The 12,390-nt window shown below is 36.7% G+C and overlaps 1 protein-coding gene across 5 annotated transcripts in view; it reads left to right on the top strand.

Annotated features, from left to right (window-relative positions):
- The first annotated feature begins 1,284 nt into the window (after window positions 1–1,284).
- LOC119656813 (proton channel OtopLc) overlaps window positions 1,285–12,390 on the top strand; it is a 62,013-nt gene continuing 50,907 nt past the window's right edge. For 2 of the 5 annotated variants that reach the window (XM_038063442.1, XM_038063437.1), the window contains exons 1-2: window positions 1,285–1,612; window positions 1,671–1,905. In XM_038063442.1, the coding sequence (XP_037919370.1) occupies window positions 1,874–1,905 (32 nt within the window). In that variant the 5' untranslated portion in view covers window positions 1,285–1,612; window positions 1,671–1,873. Of the gene's footprint in view, window positions 1,613–1,670; window positions 1,906–1,992; window positions 2,116–2,525; window positions 2,631–12,390 lie in introns of those variants that run through there. The other 3 variants (XM_038063438.1, XM_038063441.1, XM_038063443.1) reach the window with 3 other exon arrangements.

Genomic DNA, 12,390 nt, shown 5'->3' with positions numbered 1-12,390 from the left:
TTAGGTTTGGTAGTAGGGCTGTTGGTGTTGTTTAGTAAATACGAACCCACGTTTTCGCTCTGGGTCTCTAAACACATAAACAATGTAATAATTATTTTAATTGTAACATTTGTAATTGTTGCTAATATAATATAGTTATGCAATAATTGCTAATATATTTATTGTTAATTTTGAGGAAATATACAAATTTATATCAAAATAATAATGTGCCAAATATTTAAAAAAATAAAACAAACATAACAATAAGACAAACAAAAATAGTCAAAATCGACAATTAAATCGAAACATCAAATAGAAAATTGTAAATAAAAAGTCATGTAATGTAATTTTTAGAGCTGTAGATATATATATATATATAATATTATTTTTGTGGATATAATCTTTTATTTTTCCTTATATTGTTAGAGGATTATTTATAAAGGTGGGGATTAATTTTAAGTGTGTAGTTAACTTTGTTTATTTATTTATATCAAGAACTTTGCTTCGATACCTGGTTTTTGACCACTTCTGGATCATTTTGTGCAAATATGGTAGTTACAATATATATAAAGTTGAAAAAAGAATTATATCCCGAATTTCGTGTTACTTAACTTTGTGTACTGTCAAAGGCCATTTAATTAATACTTAATACGTGTTCCTGTAAATTTTAAGATGCATTTTCTGTTTTTTTTAACATGTTTTTCATTTTGTATTATAAATTAAAATAAATTTCTAAAACTTAAAACCAAGATTAAGGATTAAATACTGTTTAATTCTCGGGATTTGACATAGCGCAGATAATAAATCTTTCCGAGTTGGCTAACCAGTGTATAAATAGTTGTCGACAAGCACTAATTTAAAACTGCTGACTTTTCGATTTATTGGATACGACTGCTAACAGCATACTTACAGTCAGTTAAAAAAAAAATTCTCGACAATAAACGTTTTAATAGTTCTAGGCTATATAGCAACACAGTATTGTGTATCTGAACCCTAAAGTGTGACTAAATTTGATGTACATAATTAACCATGACTAGTAACAGAAAAAGAACTAAAATGAATGATAATCGCAGCTATCTCTTGTCAGATATCAGGGTTAATAAAATATTTTGTTATCGAGAAAAATATCATGTTCTCTTATCCAATCTTCTTCAAAAACTACCAGATAAGACTTTAACCGCGATTTCTTTTTTAAAAAGTTAGGAAATTGGCATTATGAAATAAAAAAAAAAACGCAGGGATTATATATACTTAACTACCGATTAAGATAAACGCAAAAATGGCAGCGCTACCCTTACTCTGTTAGTCGCGTTTGAGACCGTCCACGCTTGCGGGTACGTACGTCAGACCGCTGTAAAGCACATATCAATCGCAGTGAAGAGTGAAATCGGGCCATGAGTGTGTTTAACTTTGTGATTAAGCCGTAAATTGAGACATTGACTCTAATAAGTTCTCAATCGATACATCTGAAATCAGCCTCCGCGGACACTTTCGCATCTGAGATTTTGTAATGTGTACCATTTAATATATTTTTAAGTCTTTTATTTTAAATTTTTTGTCAAAAAAAAACTTTATCTGTGTTCAATTGGTGAGCCTTAATACAAACATAACTACAAGGATCATTTTTCATCAGGTATAGTATCTACAATTCTGTGAGTCCTCTATCATTAAATTCTCTCCATACTCCACAGAAAGTGCTAATAAGCATTATTGACTTTTTATATTTCCTAAGAATATCATGGAATAATTATCGAATCAACATTAAAGTTGTTAACCAGATTAATAACGTCACTATTGGAAATATTATTCGCAAAAAGATCATCGCTAAAGCTCGACAGATCTACACGTTGGTGAAATATTTTGGAGTGGGAGTTAATTCTACCAAAAGAAAACCATGGGGAAGGGGAAGGCGACCGTAACATTTAGGTAAGATGTTCAAATGCTAATAGAATAAGCTTTCCTCATATTTAAGTTTTGTAGAAATCCAAGTTTTGGATAAATAGTAAAATCAGTCTTAAATCGATTTCTGACAAGATACAAGTAGCGCATAAAAATTTATTAGTGTTTTGCGGTAATTGAAAATTGAACGAAAAAAACAATGCCGAAAAGCCACATAGAGTATTTGAGGGAGCTCATGTAAGTGGTTGACTTTAGAAAGTGTCGTTACCTCAAATATCAAAATGTTTACTCATATCAATAACAAAATATAAATGTCCTTCACACATATCTCTTTTGAGCCTTCAAAAAAAGAAAACAAAACACCGGAAATAGTTGACTGTTGAGTCTTCTCACAAAAAAATGCGAAAAACGTCACACATCCAAAGACAATTTAAGTAATCAAAAGCTAGATTAAAACATCAATCGAAAAATGTGCGTAATCAATAATATTTATTGCATATTTTCCAATATAATTACAAATTTAGCTACCTAAATCTCAGAATTAAAGATAAGGAACTGGTGTCAATCCATGAAGTATTTATTGGAAGTGCTCTCGGGAATGGTGTGGTATTAAAAACTTGATACTTTTCTATACCCCTTCGGGTAAATCCCCGCATAGCAGTGTGGTTCGAAGACAATAGAAGTGCAATTTCGTGAGAATACAATAGACATTCAAATTTAATGGCTTGTAATTCAGTTTTTATTATCGGAAAGTGAGTGAATGGTTGATTCATTTTATGATAGTTACTAATTTCTGTGCACTAGGAAGTATAATAGATAATGACATTCCCATTTTGAGAGAGAAACTTTCAAAATTACACCCCATATTTTGGATAAGGCTTCGGTTATGACTCTTTCTTGAGTTCTGTGTGCAAACCACCCAAAATAGAAATGATTATTTGAAAATGTACCTTCAAAGTTAAAAACGATTAATATTTCTGGCTTGATTGATTGATAGATAAAACTCAATTTATTCCCAGACGAATGAAAAAATAGGAACACAATTGTAATAATAAATGAAATACTATGGACAACAGTGCATACCGTCGAACAGTGAGCAACATCAGTTTCAAGGGACTGATAAACACAATATGAATTGTACTCCAAAAATGTCAAGTGGCATTAACTATAAATTTTGGAATTTTGGAAAATTAGAAACAACTCGACATTTAAACAGTTATTATACAATTCGACCAAATTTCCAATTAATACTACTTAATGAATTGCTATCACTTGGAATATACGTATGTAACTACATAACCCCCGCATAAATCAAGTTTTGTGCCAAAAAGAGGTAAATCATTCATTGGCGGATTGCTGTATATATATTTAAAGGAAAGTCACCTGCTGAAAGTGCCTAAGAAGTATGTGAAGCACCCAAAATGTTAATATATGTCAGGCAATTTTGACTTTCCTTTCAAGTGCAAAGATTCTACTCATCACCGATTTTATTCTAATAATACGACTACAGTCAGCCATTAAGATGAGAATCACTATTTATACACAAAAAAACCTCACGATTTTGTTCCTAAATAGGATCGAAATCATGGAGTTCGTTCATCAGTAGCTTCGAAATTGAGGAAGCATGCATATTATATTTTTTGGACGAATATTGAACAATGCAAAAGATTTATTTCTCCTTGCCGAATTCCCATTTGGCAATTGTCATTGCATCAGCTTGAACGTTTAAATTTGTTAGTCACTTTCCGCAGTTAGCTCAAATACCCCTTTTGGATCCAAATTTGAAAGGCTATTATCTTGTACATTGTATGTTCTCAAATCTTTCTAAATACCTTTGTCAAGTCGATAAATTTGACTTAGCAGACGGAGATAAGCATTTCTAATATTCGCGTTTCAGCAAAGGAATTGGAAGGGTTCACGATTTTATCGAAAGTACGCTGAATAAATATTTTCTTTCAAACCTTCTCGCTTTCAAGAGGAATCTGATAATATATGAAAGCCTTCATATTAGGTTAGTGTTATCTGCAGTAGGTTAGAAATGATCAATCCCCACTGCAGATATTGACATTGTACGCCTTGGTCCACTAATTCAATATATCTGCGCCATTGTCCCATCTGAGGTAGAGTCTGTACGTCTTCTTCTTATAGACTTTCCGGGCTGGATTGAATAACCCGCCCACCGCAATCCATTGAAACGGAGTTTATCCACAACCAGATGTTCGTGGTATCGCCAAAAATTCTTCAGAAGATTGTTCTCTCCAACGCTTACAAGAGTTCCTAATTCTTCTTAGTAAGAACCCAAGTCTCCCGGAATACATGGAACTGGACGACGTTTTGAGCGAGACAGTTTTTGTAAGTTGAAATAGGCTCTATTGGCTGCCAACAACCGTAAGCTGATTTCATCTTCATAGCTGTTTGTAATTTTCGACCTAGATAGGAGAAAATATCAACGGTCTCAAAGTTGCAGTCTCCTATCTTTATTGGTCTTATTTAACCAGTGCGATTTGATGTTGTCGCTTCTTTGTCCTTTGGCGTTGACGTTGCTACCATGTACTTCATCTTGCCTTCGTTAATGTGCAGCCCAAGATCTGGCGCCGTCTGCTCGATCTAGGTAAAGACAGTTTGTGCATCTCGGGTTATTCTTCCCATAACATCAATATCGTCGGCATAGGGTAGTAGTTGGGTAGACTTGAAGGAGGATGGTGCCTCTCGCATTTACATCAGCATCGCGGATCACTTTTTCAAGCGCCGGGTGAAAGAGAATATATGATAAGTTGGGATACCGAACCTACAGTGGATGCTCAACCCTGTTCACTCGACTTGTTTCCACTTGATGGATTATAGAAGTCAGACTCTACTTCAGTTTTACTATGATCACACTTAACACTATGCGATTGATAAGCTCACAGCAGCGAGACAAACACAAGGCGAGCACAGACACCCATGACGATTGCGATTCGAACTTAGAGCAGCAAGATCAGGAGGTTGGTGTTCTACCCCCATAACCATCGCACCGTGAACCGTTGAAATTCAATGCTGAACCTTGGCAGACAATTCTAACATGTGCTCATCATATTCCTGTAAAATGTGGTATTGATGCGTTGTTTGATCAGAATCAAAACCTTCACAAATAATGCATGTTGAACAGGGTATGCTGCTCAACATTTTTAAATTATTAAATGATGGTGTATTTTCAAAAAAATAAAGCCAATATAGGAAGTTAGATGGTGTACAACATTCAAAACTGCTCATTCTCGAGTCCAGGCAAACTCTAGTCTTGAGACCATTTCTGAATTCAACATAAAATTTCCCGTAAGAACTAACGCATCTCAGACTTGGTGATTATCAATTTTCGACTCTATTTCTTCAGATAATAACAATTTAACTGTACGAAGCCCCCAACTATACATATTAAGTATATTATTTATCTTGCCCCTTAGCTCACTTAATTTAATATAAGAGTATAAGTAAAGTATAGTGCGCGAGTATAATATAAGAGTATAGTGCGCTAACTATCACGTATCTAATTTTATCAAATCAAAAATCGGGAGTACCCTGGCCTGAAACTATCTAAAGCAAAGAACTCGGTCATCGCACAGGCCTAACACTGTGTACGCACTGTGATCAAAAGGTGGAAGTGTCAGGCATTAAGGAGAGGTGACAACTGCATTAATGGCTACGCCATGCAGTAAAATCCACTCCGCCAAGATGACCGACGAGTGGGTCACCCCAAATGTACTTGACACAGATCAGTAGAGGAGGAGTGCGGGCGTCTTGGGAAGCCGTGGGACGAGCTGAACGACATTTCAGATAACAGCGAACGCATAGGTATGGTTGACGTGCTATACCCTACCAAGAGTTGAATGGCAACCTTGAAAAATTCATTTAGAGGATAAATGTTCAGCAAATCCATCTCGTTTGCCAATTTTTCCTTTTATGTTTGGCGCGCTGTTTAAGACTCGACAGTAAACCAGACAAGCACACTGAAGGAAACCGCTAAATATGCAACAGGACATTCATTAAAGAACGCTGTCTACTAATTGTGATTTTATTTACCAGGTCAAGTTTTTTGATACTGTTCACGAAAAAGGCTATAACTCTGCAACAGTAGGCAATAGAGTTGCGCGATTCAAAACTGCAGCCAAGGTCAAAATCCCACTGGATCAGACTCCTTAGATCGAGCATCTACAGGTCTTCAGGTTTCTGAATCAAAGTTGCACAACCTACAACCAAAATTGATAATTGAGAAGTCATGCGAGCGAGAAAACAACGGCTGACGAGAAGGATTTTTTTTGTGCTCTCCGTGATCTTGGATCTTCTGCTGAACAGAAGTGATATTCGCCATGGAATCCCATTCTGTGATCACCAAGTTCAAAGGATACAACTCAGTGATTATCTTCATTCGAAATTTATCTAAGCGCAACAATATATATGCCGACAAATCTAATGAAGAATAATACCCCTTAATGTCCAGCAAGAAACAAAGCTGGTTTTCAGCTATATCCTGTGCACTTCGTTGTGAAGCATACGGCACCCATGCTGTTGACTCTCCCTTATTTATTTCCCCTCTGTTTCCTTGCCCTTTATGACATACTCCATCGTGTCTTCCATTAATTACAAAAGAAGTCGAAAACCGGAAGCTCGCTTCAGATATAAAAAATTTTGTGAATTTCTTGTGTATATTTATTTGAGTGCTGAACTATAACTATATAACTATATAATTATCAGATACACAGAAAGAAGAATTTTGGCAGTCATGTCCCATTGAAAGGTTATGGCGCGTCGAGAAGGGGTAATCGTCTCACCGATGTGCAAGGGAGGTTGCAGAGGAGGGTCGGCCCGAGCCACTCCACTTCCCTCACCTGCGTGAGGTGGCCACTGCGATTTTTCAACCGCCGCGAGTTTTCACAGGTTTGGAAAGGGGTGACTTGCTATTCCCCCAAACTAAACCAACAAAATCGCCTGCAAGGATGGGGCTGAAATCCTGAAGATTATTGAATATGTCATCCTAAAAATTGAACGTTGGAAGATCAGCCAAACATGCACAGCAACTGTCATCATCGATGGAGCAACGAATATTGTAAAATCTGGTAATTTCACACCCACATTCGAGCTGCAAGGACATAAAGGTCCAGGGGGCTTAACGTACCAGATAAACTCCGGTGAGCTTCGTGGCAGAAGCCACTACAGACGAGTCCCATTGCAAACGCAGGTTTGATCGCCTTCCTTGAATACATGGGGATGAAGTACAAGGGCAAGTTTATCATCTGACTTGTTTAGTTCTTCCAGTGCACATAATTCAAAAAATTAAAATAGTGAATGCATCCTTAAAAGGGCGAATCTGCATCCCAATTTTCTACTATAAGAATTTTCCGAAAATCCAATTTTCACACGTACTGACTATGCTATTATATAACACAACTTTAGCACTGTAATGTTACCAAAGTCTGTCAAATCATGGGAAAAGTTATAGTAGCAACAACGTATGCGACGAAATATTTACTCAAGCAATTTATGATATTCGTAGCAAATTCTTTGTAAAGAATATACTCTAGTCTGCCAATATATGTTATTACCTTCACCTTTAAGTCAAGTACAGCATGTCAGCTGCCCCCACTCGCCCACTCCATTGCAACCCCACATCGATCGCGAATGCCTTCATTTCGGGTGTGGTCATAGCGTTTTAAGCCACTGGTCCAAGGTAACATTTTAGTTGCCCGTGAGTAATTGTCTAGCGTGTACTGCGTTAAGAGCTCCGCAGTTGTCAAGAAACCAGGGTTGGTTCAGGGTTAGAAATCGCACTATTACTAATAAAGTTATAATAGGTCAAAGTTGTCGCTTCTCTGCAAAATTAGGTACTAAGTACTAATGGAAATAAAAGAAACACACAAAACCTTTCATACCTGAAGCGCTCAGGTTCCGGTTTCCTGACTTGTTTCATATTAGAACGAACATGTTTTCTTGTCAGATTATGTTCTACCCTCCTCGATAATCCCATTGAAGAAGCGGCGATGTCGTTAGTTCCAGTTGGTTTCCCCGATTTCATTTGTTTGACTGCTCCCTCCTCAGTGGCACTGACAGATGGAATTCCACCGAAAGTCGGTGGTTGTGGCTCGTCGACCGGTAAGCAAAGTACCATTCTTGTTATTAATGCAACAGACGTATCCAATATCATATGTGCGTTGGTGTCGGCTTTTGCCGAGTCGATACAGACCTCTCTCGCCATCCCAGTTGTTCAGTATATCGTGAAGATCTTCCTTATGAATCGCTTGAGTAAGAGAAATGACTTGCTTTGCTACCAGACTGGCAATCCCGTTAGTTGCATAGATCACTTTGTGGGAAACGTTTTTGGTATGTTTACACGATTGTTTGACATTCGCAATGGTTGACAAAGGCGTAAGTAAGATCAATTCCTCTCTCTTCACACGAAATCGTCTCCATTTAACTCGAGGCGGGACAGTGAGTGCTTCACCTTGTTTTATCGATAGCGTGATTCGCAAAACAGCAATCTACTGCATGTATTGACAATTGCGAGGTCGTGAGTGTTCACAAAATCAATTATACTCTCGCAACCCTCATTGCATGCTCCAAATCCTCTTCCTTCATGGCATCAATTGCCGTCTGACCATTGACGTCATCGACAGACACGGTTCAGGTCTTTGTGTCGAAAAGTTGCTAGAAACCATTCTTGTCGGAATCATGTCGACCTGTCTGTGGTGCTCTTGCGATGAAGAAATGAATAGTGCGACCAGCTTATATATACCTAATGGTGAGCTTCTTCAACCGGGCATCAAATCGTTCGACCTCTTTAATGGCATTACGGAAACGTTCAGAGATAGCAATGCCATCACCATATTAAAAGTGTGGACTACCAATATAGAGAAGTTTATAGCTTCTATGTCGCAGTTTTTGGCACCACACAATCGAACTACGAGTTTCCTGTAGAGAGCCAATATCAGTGTGCCTTTTTTGAAGGGCTGCCAGTTCCTCGGTCTTTCCAATGAAGGTGCCAACATTTGGCATGCAGACACGTATTTGTTTTGCCCGAACTAATTTACTTGCGTCTTGACGTCCATGCGTCAAGAATCCTTGCCCACTTCTCGGCAGGACCCGGGCCAGTCCTGCCGTGTTGACTGAGGTGGGTCCTAGCGTTTCTCCAAAGCTTAACATCTCTCAACACGATAATTTTATTTTTAACGACATTGGATGCATTTTCTTGATCGGTCTGTCGCGGGACCTGTCACAAAGAGAGATCCGGTATTTGTCTCTTTCTCTAATCTCAGCACTACACTACAATCACACATATTCGTCTAGTTTACTCATTGCCAAACTAACCCAACCAGCTGAACACAATTCAGTTCTTCAGTATTCTCCCAGAAATCTGCCGCATGTGTCCGCCATTTTAAACTGAATAATCTACTCTCTATCTTGCATTTGCTGAGTTACTCTCAATTTTACGAAAATATAAGCCCCTTACGATAGGCAGAAAAAATAACAACTTTGAATAATGGAATAGTTGAAAATCTACAACAAACATGCTTGTAGCGCCATATCTTCAATACAGAGATCTTTCATCTGGTTGCGAATAGCATTCTCAATTGGCGCATTCAGTGATAGTGATCTGAGAGCCTCACTTTTCCAAGCAGATCAGGTCTAAGGCCCAGCAAAATGGCGAAAACCGATCAAAATGAGAATACCCCGCTTCTGAACGAGACAAATGCTAAAGAAGAAGGGTATTGATTTAGTTAGTATCAGCTTATGCCGACGGTATACATTTTCCAAGCACCCAGTTCTATCATTTGACTCCTGATCTTTAAAATAATTCCAGAATATCTGATTTTATTTGGCGAATTTCTGAGACAATACCTTGATTTTTGTACCGTGTAACCTTCTGATTCAAGGTCCTAAATAATTAGATTTGTACCAAATATAGGAATCCCAGAAGGAAGTTAATGTTTTTAACAAGACGTTCACACTTCTCTAACGCTTATGAAAAAGTTTCAAATTGAATAAAACACAGCCTACAGAAAACGGTGTTACATTCATGGCCGAGATGATTGGGGCGTCTATAGTCATGGATGTTTGTGATTGTCTAAAGGGGTTAACACAATGAGCCTACTAGCCTGGGTTTTGAACTACGGTTCCCCCCTTTTTTTAAGAAAAAAAAAATATTCATGTACTTCAAAACTTTAGTTCCTTAGTAGAATAAAACGTTTTACGTCAAGCTAAGTGCGCTTGGCCCTTATAGTTGACAACGGAGAAAATGACTACTTTTTACAATTGAAACCCACTTAACTTTCTTTATTCTAATGCCGGCTCCACACGATTGCCACTTGCAGCAAACTCAAAACTTGCACAAACATTGAGCATCATTTTGAAACCAAATATCGTCATCCACATGTTTACGGGTGCATTAGTTGTTGATAGTAGTTTTCTGAGCAGGCTGCAAGCGCTTTCAAAACTACACAAACCAAGACAAACACTCTATCCACACCTTTGAATTGGCAACAGCTACCTGAGGTTTGTCAAGCGTATAGATCCGTCATAAACACATGAGATCTAAAAGAGAAAACTCCACATAGATTTCACTAAACGGTAAGCCAGTTGTAAGTAATCAAAACGAAACCCCATCGCCTTCCACCATAGCAATAAGGAAGTACAAAATACGAACTGAAAAAGTATAAAAATAAATTAATAAAGTCAATCGAAATTATAATATTGGCGTCGAATATTTAAGCATCTTAAATGCCATTCATCATTTTCAGTAAAGTATCGTTAAATCGATTATAAGGCAGATCCACCTATTAGTAGTGACTACGCTTCCCAGATGACACAAACGGTGACAGTATTGTCCCCTATAATAAAATTGTATCTTAAAACAGAAATGAAATCTTAAATTAAGTTAAAAATGTTCATACTTATTATTTACAAGCGTTTAATTTAAACAATTGCTGCAACTTCGAAGCAATGATATACCACCATAGGTTAAGTTTCAACATCACCTCGTACTTGCCTTCGAAAGAAATAGACTGGCTGCCATACAAAACAAGGTGTTCAATAAAGCTTTTGTTTTTTCAAAGCCTACGCAAAACATCCAGACTATCTAATCTATTCGCCAATAACATTTTAAAACCAATGCATACAATTATCATCATAAACCAACTTCATCCATTACCTATATCGTCATATTCGTAGGTTAAATAACATGAAACATCCCACACACGCCCTTCCAGGATGTTACTCTACGTCATAAAGATGATAACATTCTAAGAACATTTCGGAAATTCAAACAGAAAACCAATACAGAGGGTTAAAATTGGATTAACAGAAAATCTAAAAAGCCTACAATTACCAGCGCAATATAGGAGCGTCAGGTATTAGAAGGAATTATCTCTAAGTCGGAGAATATACCAATAAGATAATTGAAATAAATAAGACTTTGTAACGATGAGTCCCTACATTTAATATCTGAGGAATATGTGGTTCAAGTTCCAGACGATCACATATAAAACATAGCCACTCCTCATTCAAAAGAAATCGGGCAGTAAATTGAAAATCTTTAATAGGTCAATGCTTTCGATGATGGTCTGATAAAAAGATAATTGGAATTTTATATCATTTCTACAAATGACTTTCTATTTGGTGGTAGTGTTTTTTGTTAAGTGCAGTAAGCTCAAAACGCGGCGCTTAGATAAACGGGAAGAAAAGTTTTGGAAAACTATAGAATATCTTGTCCTGGTTTGCCAACGGCTCAGTATAAGTGGTTACTTAGGATATTTTATACAAATTACCAGCATTTATTCTTTATGTGAACAAAGCTGAAATAATACCATCGTGGTGAGTTTATCTGAAAGTGATGAAATATATTTCGATATTTATTAATTTAAATTTCCTTGCCATTTACAAAATCTAAAAACATTTGAATTAAAGTTGAAAGTCTAACCCAAGCCAATTCAAAACTGATTATCTTAAACTATTCTCTTTGTTTCCAAAATATAGCCTCCAATTTTCCAAATCATTTTGTGACATTCCCGATATTTTCATACAATAAATTTTCATCTAAACAATTATCGCCCAGGGCAAGCTTGTGCATAGCATCTCACGGCTATCGTGAAAACTTATTGAAATAATTTCCATGGCTCATTGATTTACCTAATCTCGAGTGTCATGTCAGATTCGCAATCAATAAATTATCATTAACAATAATTTGATTAAGTGATTTATCAATCAAAGTTAAACGTTGCGTGTGAAATGGTGATAAAAAAATGAAGTGGTTCCACACATTTTTGTACAATGATATTTGCTTATGGTTTTCCCCATGGCTAGTACTGAATGATGGTAGTCACAAACAATATTTTCTGAGATAACTGGAAAGCAAAAGTAAATATTACAAAATTTCTTCATAGCTAGGCGATATCCTCTTCATGATTTACAATTTCATTGGCGTGAACTTGAATAAAATGAAATATGATAAATAAAGCAATGCATTGCACAATACAATGCAGTATTATC

Source organism: Hermetia illucens, chromosome 5 (genome assembly GCF_905115235.1).
Source record: "Hermetia illucens chromosome 5, iHerIll2.2.curated.20191125, whole genome shotgun sequence".
Taxonomy (NCBI): domain Eukaryota; kingdom Metazoa; phylum Arthropoda; class Insecta; order Diptera; family Stratiomyidae; genus Hermetia; species Hermetia illucens.
This window is presented reverse-complemented; position numbering and strand designations above follow the sequence as displayed.